Raw genomic sequence first — 13,299 nt, forward strand, 5'->3', positions numbered from 1 at the left:
CGGCCTGTTAGGAACCGGGCCGCACGGCAGGAGGTGAGCGGCAGGCCAGCGAGCGAAGCTTCATCTTCGGCTCCCCATCGCTCGTGTCACCACCTGAACCATCCCTCACCCCCCGCCCCCCACCCCGTCCGTGGAAAAACTGTCTTCCACAAAACCGGTCCCTGGTGCCAAAAAGGATGGGGATCGCTGGTTTAGAGGACGGGCAAACGCAAGTCCAAGCCCCAAGTCCAGTCACCCAATGGCAAAAGCAGGACTGGCCATTAGGCACCTGCCAGCACCTCAGGTCAGAGGGTTGGCATGTGCCCTGTGAGATGGGCAAGGGCTCAGATGTGTGTCCTTCAAAACGAGCAGAGTGCAAACTGCAAACCACGGCTGGCACACAAGGAGGGCTTACAGCCTCTTGGTCAATTCCCAGCCACAGCAATGCACACTTGCAAAACAGAACACACTTCCCAAAATGTCTAGAGCTATACAATCTAACTGAACAACCAAACTCCACGTTGACAAAAACAAAACAAACAGAATCTCTGGCTAACAGAATTTGGCAAGCAGCAGGGATTCATTCAGAGGAGGAATACTTTTTTTAGAAAACTTTATTCCCATTGGACTTTAATGGGCCGTGAAGTGAGATTTTCATTGTAAGGATGACTATGGTAACAAAAGATAAGGATAGGAGGAATATTACGCATTCATTATTTATAAACATCATTTTCTCCCCCTCTGCTTCCAAAGGCCAACATTCCTCATTAATTCTGCTGAACAGAAGCATACAATATCCCAATTAGGTACCCAAAAATAATTTAAACAAAAAGAGTAAACCACCACCACAATAGTACTTTTGGGGTATAAAGTATTTTTATATACAACATTATCAAATCTAACTTCCCAACAATTTCATGAGATAGGTATAGTTATTCCCAGCTTGTAGGTAAGGAAACTTAAGATATATTCTAAGTTTAGAGAGATTCCTTTACTATTAAGTGGCAGAGCTATAATCCAAGTTACTGTGACTAATTCTAAGACTAGAATTCTTTCCCTTAGGGAAAAAAAGCTGCCTGAATGAAACCGTGTACCTCTAAGAGTGGGAAAGATATTATAGATCACTCCATCCTCTCACATCATCAGCGAACAAGTCAGCATGATACCAGGGTAGTGCGAGTGAGGATGCAGGTGTGGGAAATCAGGATGCTATATAAGCTCTACATAGTCTTTTATTGAAAGCAGCACACACTGCCACAGATTAATAAGGGTCTCCGGGTTAGGTAAGTGAAAAGGAAAAAAACCACAAATCATCTTTTATTATTATAATTATTGGGTGAAAAAAAACAGTAGTATCAACAGCCACACTCTGGATTGTATCTGTGTGGGAAGAGGTGATGCCACCCTAAGTAGTTCCAGAAAACACACACACACATGCATGCACACTCCCAAGAACCTTCTACCAGGTAAGACCAAACTGACCCTCACTCCATATGGCCAAATAGCTCAGTCTCTCCTAGGATTGTGTGTACAAAGCACACAAGGTGTTCCCACCACCTGCTTTTGCCATAAATGACTACCCAATAAAATAAACACTAATGATTAACATTTGCTCCCTGGAAGTCACTGAACAAGAAAAAGATAATCCCCGAATAGCCTCTGCATACAGAGCACTGACTTTTCCTAAGCTCTCCAAAGAAGATTTAAAATGATTTGCCATTATGATTTAGTCTTGGAACTAAAAGATACACATGACACTGAAGAGGTCAGTTCCTGGGTTGAAATGTTTACTAATCACATGGGTATTTTGGTCCAAAGCTTTTCCTGAAAATATCTGTTTTTAACTAGCCTTTGCTTTTGAAACACCTAGAGTATGAAGAGTAACCAAACTCTCTTGATTCTAGGTATCTGGAATTGGCTTTATTATAGGACCAGTTATTATGTACCAGGTTCTCTGCTAGGCACTGGTAATACACAGGCCATCAGGGAAGGAAGGCAAATAAATTAAGACCTCAAAGAGGGGACTTGCCTGGTGGCGCACTGGTTAAAAATACGCCTGCCAACACAGGCGACACGGGTTCGAACCCTGGTCCAGGAAGATCCCACATGCTGTAGAGCAACTAAGCCCGTGCGCCACAACTACTGAGGCTGCGCTCTAGAGCCCGCGAGCCATAACTACTGAGCGTGTGTGCCACAACTACTGAAGCCCGCACACCTAGCGCCCGTGCTCCACAACAAGAGAAGCCACCACAATGAGAAGCCCACGCACCGCAACAAAGAGTAGCCCCCACTCCCCGCAACTAGAGAAAGCCCACACGCAACAACGAAGACCCAACGCAGCCAAAATTAATTAATTAATTAAAAAAAGAAAAAAGACCTCAAAGACAATTGGGAGTTTAAACAGATCAGATGAGAACTATCAGGGCTGTGAGGAACTGCAGGGCTCAAATCCCAGAGAGAAGGGAAGCCCAGAGAGACGAGCCTATTTTCCCAGAGGTCTATTGATTCCAATGGCAGCAGCTATAATGCTGAGAAGCTGAAAAGAACTTTGCATAGACTTATAGGCCAAGGAAGAAAAACCTGGAGCTCGGCGCCCTACAAGGAAGAAAAGTCATGGAAAACCCCTAGACTGTTCGTTGGTACCCTGAAGAACTATACCCAACTAGCCCTCACAGGGACTGAAGCTCAGCTTCAAATCATCTCAATTCGTGATTGGAATAAGCTAATATGAAATAGAAGTTTCCAGAAGCAAAGGTAAGTCCACTCTAGAGAAAGATCCCACTATCCAGATCTCAAATAATCACCACAGTTTTTCTTAAACAACATCTGGTACTCAATCAAAAATAGCAAGGCATGTGAGAAAACAAGATGTGACCAAAATTCAAGAACAACAGACAACAGAAGCAGATCAACAGAGTGACCAGATATGAGAGTTGTCAGATACAGACTTTAATATATGATGACTAAATGCAAACTAGTATATCTCGAATGGATAAACAAGGTCCCACTGTATAGCACAGGGAACTATATTCAGTATCCTGTGATAAACCATAACAGAAATGAATATGAAAAAGAATGTGTATATTTATGTGTAACTGAATCACTCTGCTGTACAGCAGAAGTTAACACAACACTGTAAATCAACTGTACTTCACCAAAATAAATTTTAATATACATATACGATGACTAAAAAACCACAGTGAGATAGCACTATACACTGACCAGAATAGCTTAAATTAAAAATACTGACAAATATCAAGTGTTGACTAGTTTTTGTTCTTGTTCTTTAGCTAAAAGAAATATAGTAAATACAATATACTGTCAATATACGTTAAATCAAAATGGTCGATATCATAGGTATCTGTTATGCTATTTTCTGTACTTGTCCGAATTTTTGTAACATTTCATAATTAAATGTTGAAAGAAGAAGAAAAAGCTGTGGCCATTGAGAGATCAGCAAGGGCTAAATTATTTTAGCCTTCAGAAGTCATGTTCAAGAGTTTGTACTTTATTTTAAACAGAGGAGTGACAGCATTAAGTGTGTCCTCTATAAAGATCATTACAGCTGCAGTAGAGCAGAAAGAGTGACGGCAGGGAGCCCAGCTGGGAAGCTGATGCAGTAATGCAGATGAGAGACAGGCAGTGGCTCTACGAATGAAGGAGAGCTGTGAAGATTTCAATGAAAGAGTCTGAGTTTGCAAGGGAGTTGGGATTTAGTTCTCAAAACTGTTGAATTTTATCCCAGTCAAATAAGGAAGCAAATGAGGCCTCTGTGACAGAGAATAAACCTACAAGGAGAATGATTTATAGACCAAAGACAACATCTGAGATAGAGCCCGGGACTGGGGAAAACAAGAAAAATATGGATTTTTCTGTAAATCCTTAGAAGAAACACAAGCAATTATAAAACTGAAACCAATAAGCACTCAGCTCAACAACAGATGGTCAGAGAGATACATTCACAACTTGCCAGCATTTTGAAGCCTCGTGCACCCCCTTCCAAACATGCAGATGCTTTAATCTGAGGGGGAAAAAAATTCTATTTCTGATTCTGACAGCAAACGCCAAGTCACATCTTGCCAGTAGAGAATGGCGTCTCCCAACCACAAACCCAGTGAGAACTTCACAACCTTATTCTCATTTTGGAGAGATGGGTTGTCTTTGACCACTACTTCCACCAGTCCTGCCAGAAAGTACAAGGAAAACAAGGAGGAAATGACAGTTTCCGAAAAACTCAGCTTTTTCATCTGCCCCCAAGAAAGTAGATTTCTGTCTCTAGATTATTCATGAGCAATCCACGTGTTATTCTGTGAAGAAAAATCAAGCATATCACACAAAGTTATCCCCGTATTCTGAAAAAGGGCCGAGGCAGAGTCTGACAATTTCTTCAATTACGCTGAGCTGTTCAACACTCTACTGAGAAGAGATCAAAGAATTAATTTTCTTTATCACTACCTTTTATGCCTTTTCAAGAGGTGAAGGTTTAAAATTAAACATATTAAGTTCCCAGTCTAGCTAGTTTGGGTATAAATATACATTCTTGGATCTGACTTATGAATGTCTAGTTTGCTAGAGATAGGATTTTTAAATGGTATTTTCCCCCCAATCTGTTTACACAAGAAATATTCAGTCATGTTCTTTTTAAAGGAAGTACTTCCCACCCACATGCCCAGTTTTTGTAGCGTCTCAATTTTTGTATATTCTGCTGGGAGAGCTTGGTTTTAGAGGCACAGTAGTCCACTAACTGCAGTCAACATTCCTCCCATGCCAGAAAAGGTAAAACTTAAACATGGTTGTCTCAATTCCCAAGGCTTATGATGCACTGAACTGTGGAGTTCATACTGTGGAGTTCAGCAAATAATCATGAAATGACTCAACTTCCTGATTCAACATTCACCCAGAAAACATCCTTTCTCATTTTCTCCAAACAATGCTCTTCAATCAAAATTTCAACCAATGAAAACTCAGGCAATTAGCTGGATGATAAATACCATCTACCGGATCTCACTAGTTATTAATAAACATTAATGCATCTTGCATACTTATTTATATATCTCACTTTGATCACATTTATGAGGCTGAAATAATTTCTAAAGTTATAGACAGATTCCCTCAAATCATTAATACCATTGCAATCCAGCAGCATATGAAATGTCCATAGACATGTCTACACAATGCTTTAAGGTTGAAATGAGAGACAAGTGCTTAGTATCCCTTTGGGGAAATTCCAAGATTAACGTCAATAGAAAAGAAATACCCGAAACACATGAAATTGCTGCCACAGCCTGCCCAGGGGATGGATGTAACCTCTTCACAATACATACTCTGAGACTGATACTCACTGGGTTAATGATCGTTTCTTCAACAGAATGGTGAATGGTCCACCAGTCTGAAGTCCACTCCCAGGCATTCCCTACTATATTGTATAAGCCGTAACCATTGGGAGGAAAGGCGTCAACCTAAAAATTAAAAAAAGGGGGAAATGTCAAAGTACTCATCTTGTCTAGAAAACCTCTTTGGTACAAACATGTACAAAGAACTCTTACTTTAAAGTATGAATATTAATTCTCATTCCAACAGTGAAAATACAATCTGGCCAATGTAGAAACAAAGATATTCTTCAGCTTTGAGCTCTCAAAGGGAGTTTAGAAACCTAAGAAGAGTTCACATTACATAGTAGGACAGTCAATGAAATTATTCCTAATAGAGAGACTAGTACTGGTCATAAGTCAAATCTGTATCTGACTGGGGAGTGAGGGGTAAACCATCTTCAGACCTTCAAAAGCATAACAGAAACACCATATTAGACCCGGTATCAGTCTTGTCATCAGAGCTGAGCTCTGCTGGCCATGATGTCTTTTTAGCACTGAGAGACCCCAAGCCAATTCTATCCTCTCCACCAGCCCCTTCCAACTCACCAGCTTATCTTTACGCCTCAGTCGTTATCATCGCAACACTGAGGGGACTTGTTTTTATAAAGAAAATGTGAATTCATTACCGAGCGTATTTGTAATACATAGAGGGTTTGCAATCTCTGGCACGTGGAAGTATGAGGTAAGCTGCACAGGCTCTTCAGCAAGTAGCTTGATCACATTTCAAAGGCAGACCAGACAGTCTGCCACATAATACTGTCACAGACATGGTACCAAAGTGCAACACTTGTGTAAGAAGGAGGGTGGGGAGGAGCAGAGAAAAATCTTTGACTGAATAGTAAATATGTACAGAACAGTTATGCTATTTTAGGGACGCAAAATTTTTCCTAACATATTGTAATAGAAATTCTCATACATGAAGAAAACTTTTATTTTTTAAATGAAAAAAATACTGTTATCTTTGGGGTTCTTTTTTTTAAAGTATTTTTTTAAATCCATGTTTTTTTCCCCAATTAATGAGATAGAACTAAAAGGAATACCATTCACTTCTACTTGGCTTCAGAAGGTTTTAGACTGACACATAAATATGGAAGCATCTCACACTTGGGCAATTCAGAGCACTTCAAAGTTATGAAGCTACTCCGAAAAAAAAACTTAATCCAGGCGAGGTGGAAAGCTGAAAACGTTTACCACTCTGCTTCCTCACTCAGCATTCATTATGGAAACAGTGGTACCTATTCATTGCTTCATTCAGTAATTCCATGAGTGTCGAATGAAAGCAGGAAGGGTTTGATGACATAGACATGAATGAGCTTTAATGAGGGAGAAAGGAGGAGGATACCAAAAATTAAAAATCCAATCCTGAAAGGCAGGGTGGGATGAGTAAGGTAAGATAATGAAAGAAAAGGTGCAGGAACTCCCAAGAGGGAGAGATTTCGGGCTGAAGGTGAACCCTCTTCAACAAAGGTAGAAGTGCCTTGTGGGAATTGAGGTCAGAGTTCAAAAGACAGAGAGACAGTAAAGGAGGAAAGGCCAGAGGATACAATGTCCTTTCAAGAATTTGGAGATGATCAGGAACAGCAAGACAGAATAACAGCTGGAAAGAGAAGGAAGGAAAAGGAGAAAATAAGTTGTTTCAGGGAAAGAAGGGAAGGAGCAAGGGACGCGAGAGCAAGTGAGATAGAACGAACGTTCTGGAAGAAGGAATCATTTCTCAGGCTCAGAGAGCAGACGAGTGGAGGGGCTCTCAGGTCAGTCAGCCTGAGGTCCCCTTTATGTGCCAACACGCAGCAACCACTGGGCAAGCAAGTTAGCCTATCTGGAGCGGTTAAACCATAACATGAGGAAATAAGAGCATCTACTCAAAGGTTTGAGGGGTTTTCCCTCTTTAAACAATATGACGTTTAAGTGAGGTAAAATCAGGAGGTCACCACCCCCAAAATTACCACGAGAGTATAAAAATTTTAAACGCTCATGGTTAAATTAATCACACCAACCAAAGCTTCCTTCCAGAAAGCTCATTAAAAGACAAATGTACATGAGAAATACTTCAAACATGCTTATTTTCAGGTGAATGAGCTGATAGGCATGAAAACCAAAACATACTAACAACTGTACAACAGAGGCCTAACCAAATACAAATCCAATTCTTCAAATTCACTGTGGTCAGAATAGTCTGCTCAGTTTACAACCAGAGTGAAAATAATAAAATACATAAAATAGCAGGGGAGGGAGCTATTTCACTGCAGTCCATCCTATCATTAAAGTTCAATTCCTGCTCTCAACTGACCAGGGCCTGTGGACACAACAAGGCAGCTACGGAGGACTTGAGATAATTCTCTGGGTAAACAGTCCCAATTTAAAGGTATAGATCTTGTCTAGTCTCATTCCAAACACAGGTGGAAGTGGCCTCTGTATAACTTGCTGCTTTTTTTCTCCACGGGTCCTGTTTCTCCAATTGATTATTTGCGGGCTCCTGGTAACTGTTCTAATTTTGTCTTAGGAACTTCTATGGCAACTTCTTCAGGTAAGTTCTGTTGAATATACTCCAAACAGACATCTGTTGAACCCACAGTTAAATGTTCCAACTCGAAATATCTGTAAAGTATCCTTATTTTATACAGAAACTGGTGTTTTCTGAAAAGGTGCACTGACTTGAGAATAAATGACTATTTTCCTTGGAGGCTCATGTGCTTAAATAATGACAAGAAATTCTGTAGCCATTAAGTGCTGTAAAATATTCATAACTGTCCAGTACAGCTGCTCATGGCCTTTTATGAACACTGGCAGGCGCTAGTATAATTTGTGTGGTCCACCAGAAGCCCATGCCGTAGGCCTCAAGGCTAAGGGCAGTGGCCCTACTTCACACAGACTCCCATTGAAGAGGGACCTCCAGGCCGCCGAGGCCCTTCTCAAACCACGTGATGGCCACTGTGCAGCTTCTGCACCAACTATCATCTTTCCTGGGGTGTCATGAGCAACCTCATCCGGCACCTTATTCTGTTCATCCTGCAGCACTGTTCTGCCAACAAAAGGTGGCCCATGAGATACTGGCTGGGCTTCTTACCCAGGAAATGGTTGAGAACAGGTTGAGATAGTTTAGACCCCAAGGTCTCTAATCACTCATTTTACTGACTAAAAAATTATGCACCCATGAGAGCACAAGCGATCTTGAAGGAAACTTGAGAAGAATCAACTTCTAGATGGCCTGATTAGCCTTTTGCCTGTTGAATAATACATCCAGTTCCCACTGGTTTGTGTCGGTACCTTTATCATATACCTAACTCATATATATAGAATTTTAGAAGCACACACATATGCACCTATGTGCCTATTTAAGGGCAACATATTCTCATGCAACTTTTTTTTTTACATTAACTCTGCAAAAAAAAAAAAAACAACTATATGGCTCAAAATATTTTAAAAGTTCTCATAGGTCAAGTGTCTCCTAACCCTTCATCTTTTCCAGTGTCTCAGTCTTTCTCACTTGTTTACTATTTCAGTTGAAATTCTGGAATCACTTGGTCATGTTCCAAATAACATATGTGTGCTACATTCATAAATAAATTTTGGAAGAATCATATTTGTCTGAAACAAAAATACAAATATTTTAAAAATGACAACTGTTTGAAAGATTGTTGAAAGAAAATTATTCTCTGTAACAACAAACCCAGTAAGGTGCTACTTCCTCGCCACAAGACATCTTTCCTGACTGTGTTAAGAGAAAACGACACATATCCTTTTCAAACTCTTCCAAAATATAGCAGAGGGAGGAACATTCCCAAATTCATTCTATGAGGCCACCAGCACCCTGATACCAACACCAGACAAAGATGTCACAAAGAAAGAAAACTACAGGCCAGTATCACTGATGAACACAGATGCAAAAATCCTCAACAAAATACTAGCAAACAGAATCCAACACCACATTAAAAGGATCATGCACCATGATCAAGTGGGGTTTATCCCAGGAATGCAAGGATTCTTCAATATATGCAAATCAGTCAATGTGATAAACCATATTAACTAACTGAAGGATAAAAACCATACGATCATCACAATAGATGCAGAAAAAGCTTTCGACAAAATTCAACACTGATTTATGATAAAAACCCTCCACAAAGTAGGCATAGATGGAACTTTCTTTAACATAATAAAGGCCATATATGACAAACCCACAGCCATCATCGTTCTCAATGATGAAAACCTGAAACCATTTCCACTAAGATCAGGAACAAGACAAGGTTGCCCACTCTCACCACTCTTATTCAACATAGTTTTGGAAGTTTTAGCCACAGCAATCAGAGAAGAAAAAGAAATAAAAATAAAATCGGAAAAGAAGAAGTAAAGCTGTCACTGCTTGCAGATGACATGATACTATACATAAAGAATCCTAAAGACACTGCCAGAAAACTACTCAAGCTAATCAATGAATTTGGTAAAGTAGCAGGATACAAAATTAATGCACAGAAATCTCTTGCATTTCTATACACTAATGATGAAAAATCTGAAAGTGAAATCAAGAAAACACTCCCATTTACCACTGCAACAAAAAGAATAAAATACCTAGGAATACGGGCTTCCCTGGTGGCGCAGTGGTTGGGAGTCTGCCTGCCGATGCAGGAGACATGGGTTCGTGCCCTGGTCCAGGAAGATCCCACATGCCGCGGACTGGCTGGGTCCCTGAGCCATGGCTGCTGGGCCTGCACGTCCGGAGCCTGTGCTCCGCAATGGGAGAGGCCACAACAGTGAGAGGCCCGGGTACTGCAAAAAAAAAAAAAAAAAAAAAAACCTGGGAATAAACCTACCTAAGGAGACAAAAGACCTGTACGCCGAAAACTATAAGACACTGATGAAAGAAATTAAAGATGACACAAACAGATGAAGAGATATACCATGTTTTTGGATTGGAAGAATCAACACTGTGAAAAGGACTATACTACCCAAAGCAATCTAGAGATTCAGTGCAATCCCTATCAAACTACCAATGGCATTTTTGACAGAACTAGAACAAAAAATTTCACAATTTGTATGGAAACACAGAAGACCCTGAACAGCCAAAGCAATCTTGAGAAAGAAAAACAGAGCTGGAGGAATCAGGTTCCTGGACTTCAGACTATACTACAAAGCTACAGTAATCAAGACAGTATGGTACTGACACAAAAACAGAAAGATAGATCAATGGAACAGGATAGAAAGCCCACACATACACCCATGCACCTATGGTCACCTTATTTTTGATAAAGGAGGTAAGAATATACAATGGAGAAAAGACAGCCTCTTCAATAAGTGGTGCTGGGAAAACTGGACAGCTACATGTAAAAGAATGAAATTAGAACACTCCCTAACACCATACACAAAAATAAGCTCAAAATGGATTAAAGACCTAAATTTAAGGCCAGAAACTATCAAATTCTTAGAGGAAAATATAGGCAGAACACTCTATGACATAAATCACAACAAGATCCTTTTTGACCCATCTCCTAGAGAAATGGAAATAAAAACAAAAATAAACAAATGGGACCTAATGAAACTTCAAAGCTTTTGCACAGCAAAGGAAACCATTAACAAGACCAAAAGACAACCCTCAGAATGGGAGAAAATATTTTCAAATGAAGCAACTGACAAAGGATTAATTTCCAAAATTTATAAGCAGCTCATGCAGCTCAATAACAAAAAAACAAACAACCCAATCCAAAAATGGGCAGAAGACCTAAATAGACATTTCTCCAAAGAAGATATACAGACTGCCAACAAACACATGAAAGAATGCTCAACATCATTAATCATTAGCGAAATGCAAATCAAACCTACAATGAGATATCATCTCACAACAGTCAGAATGGCCATCATCAAAAAATCTACAAACAGTAAATGCCAGAGAGGGTGTGGAGAAAAGGGAACACTCTTGCACTGTTCGTGGGAATGTAAATTGATACAGCCACTATGGAGAACAGTATGGAGGTTCCTTAAAAAACTAAAAAGAGAACTACCATACGACCTAGCAATCCCACTCCTGGGCATATACCCTCAGAAAACCATAATTCAAAAAGAGTCATGTACCACAGTGTTCATTGCAGCTCTATTTACAATAGCCAGGATATGTAAGCAATCTAAGTGTCCATCAACAGATGAACGGATAAAGAAGATGTGGCACATATATACAATGGAATATTACTCAGCCATAAAAAGAAACGAAATTGAGCTATTTGTAATGAGGTGGATGGACCTAGAGTCTGTCATACAAAGTGAAGTAAGTCAGAAAGAGAAAGACAAATACCGTATGCTAACATATATATATATGGAATCTAAAAAAAAAAAAAAGGTTCTGAAAAACCGAGGGGCAGTACTGGAATAAAGACGCAGACGTAGAGAATGGACTTGAGGACATGGGGAGGGGAAAGGGTAAACTGTGACGAAGTGAGAGAGTGGCATGGATTTATACATACTACCAAATGTAAAAGAGATGGCTAGTGGGAAGTAGCCACATAGCACAGGGAGATCAGCTCAGTGCTTTGTGTCCACCTAGAGGGGTGGGATAGGGAGGGTGGGAGAGAGATGCAAGAGGGAGGTGATATGGGGATATATGTAAATGTATAGCTGATTCACTATGTTATAAAGCAGAAACTAACACACCATTGTAAAGCAATTATACTCCAATAAAGATGTTTAAAAAAAAAAGAGAGAAAACGAAATGCTTTTAACATTGCTTCATTAACGTATGGTTTTGCTGACAAAAGAGCAGAAAGAAAGGAACACTCATGGAGGGAAACTTGCGATACACAGTCTGGAAAAGAGTTTGGTTATATATCTGAAACCCTTATGAAGAAAGTTTTCTAGTCTTTGACTCACTAATTTCACTGTTAGGAATCTATCTTTTAAAAAATCATCAGACTAATAAGGACCTACTGTATAGCACAGGGAACTCTTCTCAATACTCTGTAATGACCTACGTGGAAAACAAATCTAAAAAAGAGTGGATATATGTATATGTATAATTGATTCACTCTGCTGTATAGCAGAAACTAACACAACATTGTAAATCAACTATATTCCAATAATAATGTTTTAAAAAATCATCAGAGATACAATTTAATATCTATGCATAAGATGTTCATTGTTGTTTACCAGAAAAACAGATATAAATTTGCAAAAATAAGAGGTAAATAAATTAGGGTTCATTCAAATGACAAGTTATCCAGCTGCTAAAAGACATGTATTTGTGAAGAACTGCTAATGACAGATAAAATGTTGCTGATATTACACAGAGAAAAACAGTAGGATTTTAAATATTATAGTATGACCCAAAAGCAATATGTAAAAAATATATAGGCACATATACACCAGAAACATTTATGCTGGCATCTATGGTAGTTAAGAGCATGGCCTTTGAAAACAAACCGACCTGGTTCAAATCCCAGCTGTGCTGCCTTCCAGCTGTATAACCTTGGGCAAGTTAGTTAACCTCTGTGTGCCTCAGAATGCTCACCTGGAAAATGGGGATAACAGTACCTACCTTACAGAGCTGAAGAGACATTAAATGAGATAATTCATGCAAATGGCTCAGCAACATGCCTGGCACTCTGCAAGTGCTCACTAACTACTAGCCATTAGGAGCATCATCAACATAGGAGACGAATGGGGGGAAATGCACCTAAACGTTAACAGGGGTTACCTATCTCTGGGGGGTAGGATTCCAGATCCTTTCAATTTTCTCCTCTGTACACTTCTTGTTTTTTCAAAGTTTCCACAACAAGTGTTATGGAATCGGAAGGAAAAAGGTGTTACAGAAAAAGAATGTCTGGTTAATTATTAGTATTTGCTACGTGCGGTGGTGGACGGAGGCAGGAAGGGGGCAGCACGTGGGGCAGAGAGCGAGCAGCGCTTTCACTCATTGCTGGTGGTTTCTCGGTGCGCTGCAGCCGCCGCCATCCGTCACAAGCCTCGC

The 13,299-nt window shown here is 39.9% G+C and overlaps 1 protein-coding gene across 2 annotated transcripts in view; it reads right to left on the bottom strand.

Annotated features, from left to right (window-relative positions):
- The window catches only part of SUMF1 (sulfatase modifying factor 1), a 106,140-nt gene that overhangs the window by 35,776 nt on the left and 57,065 nt on the right, over positions 1-13,299 (bottom strand). For both annotated transcript variants that reach the window (XM_079934818.1, XM_079934819.1), the window contains one exon: positions 5,322-5,438. In XM_079934818.1, the coding sequence (XP_079790944.1) occupies positions 5,322-5,438 (117 nt within the window). The remainder of the gene's footprint in view (positions 1-5,321; positions 5,439-13,299) is intronic.

This window comes from Stenella coeruleoalba (genome assembly GCF_951394435.1).
Source record: "Stenella coeruleoalba genome assembly, chromosome: 10".
Lineage (NCBI taxonomy): Eukaryota > Metazoa > Chordata > Mammalia > Artiodactyla > Delphinidae > Stenella > Stenella coeruleoalba.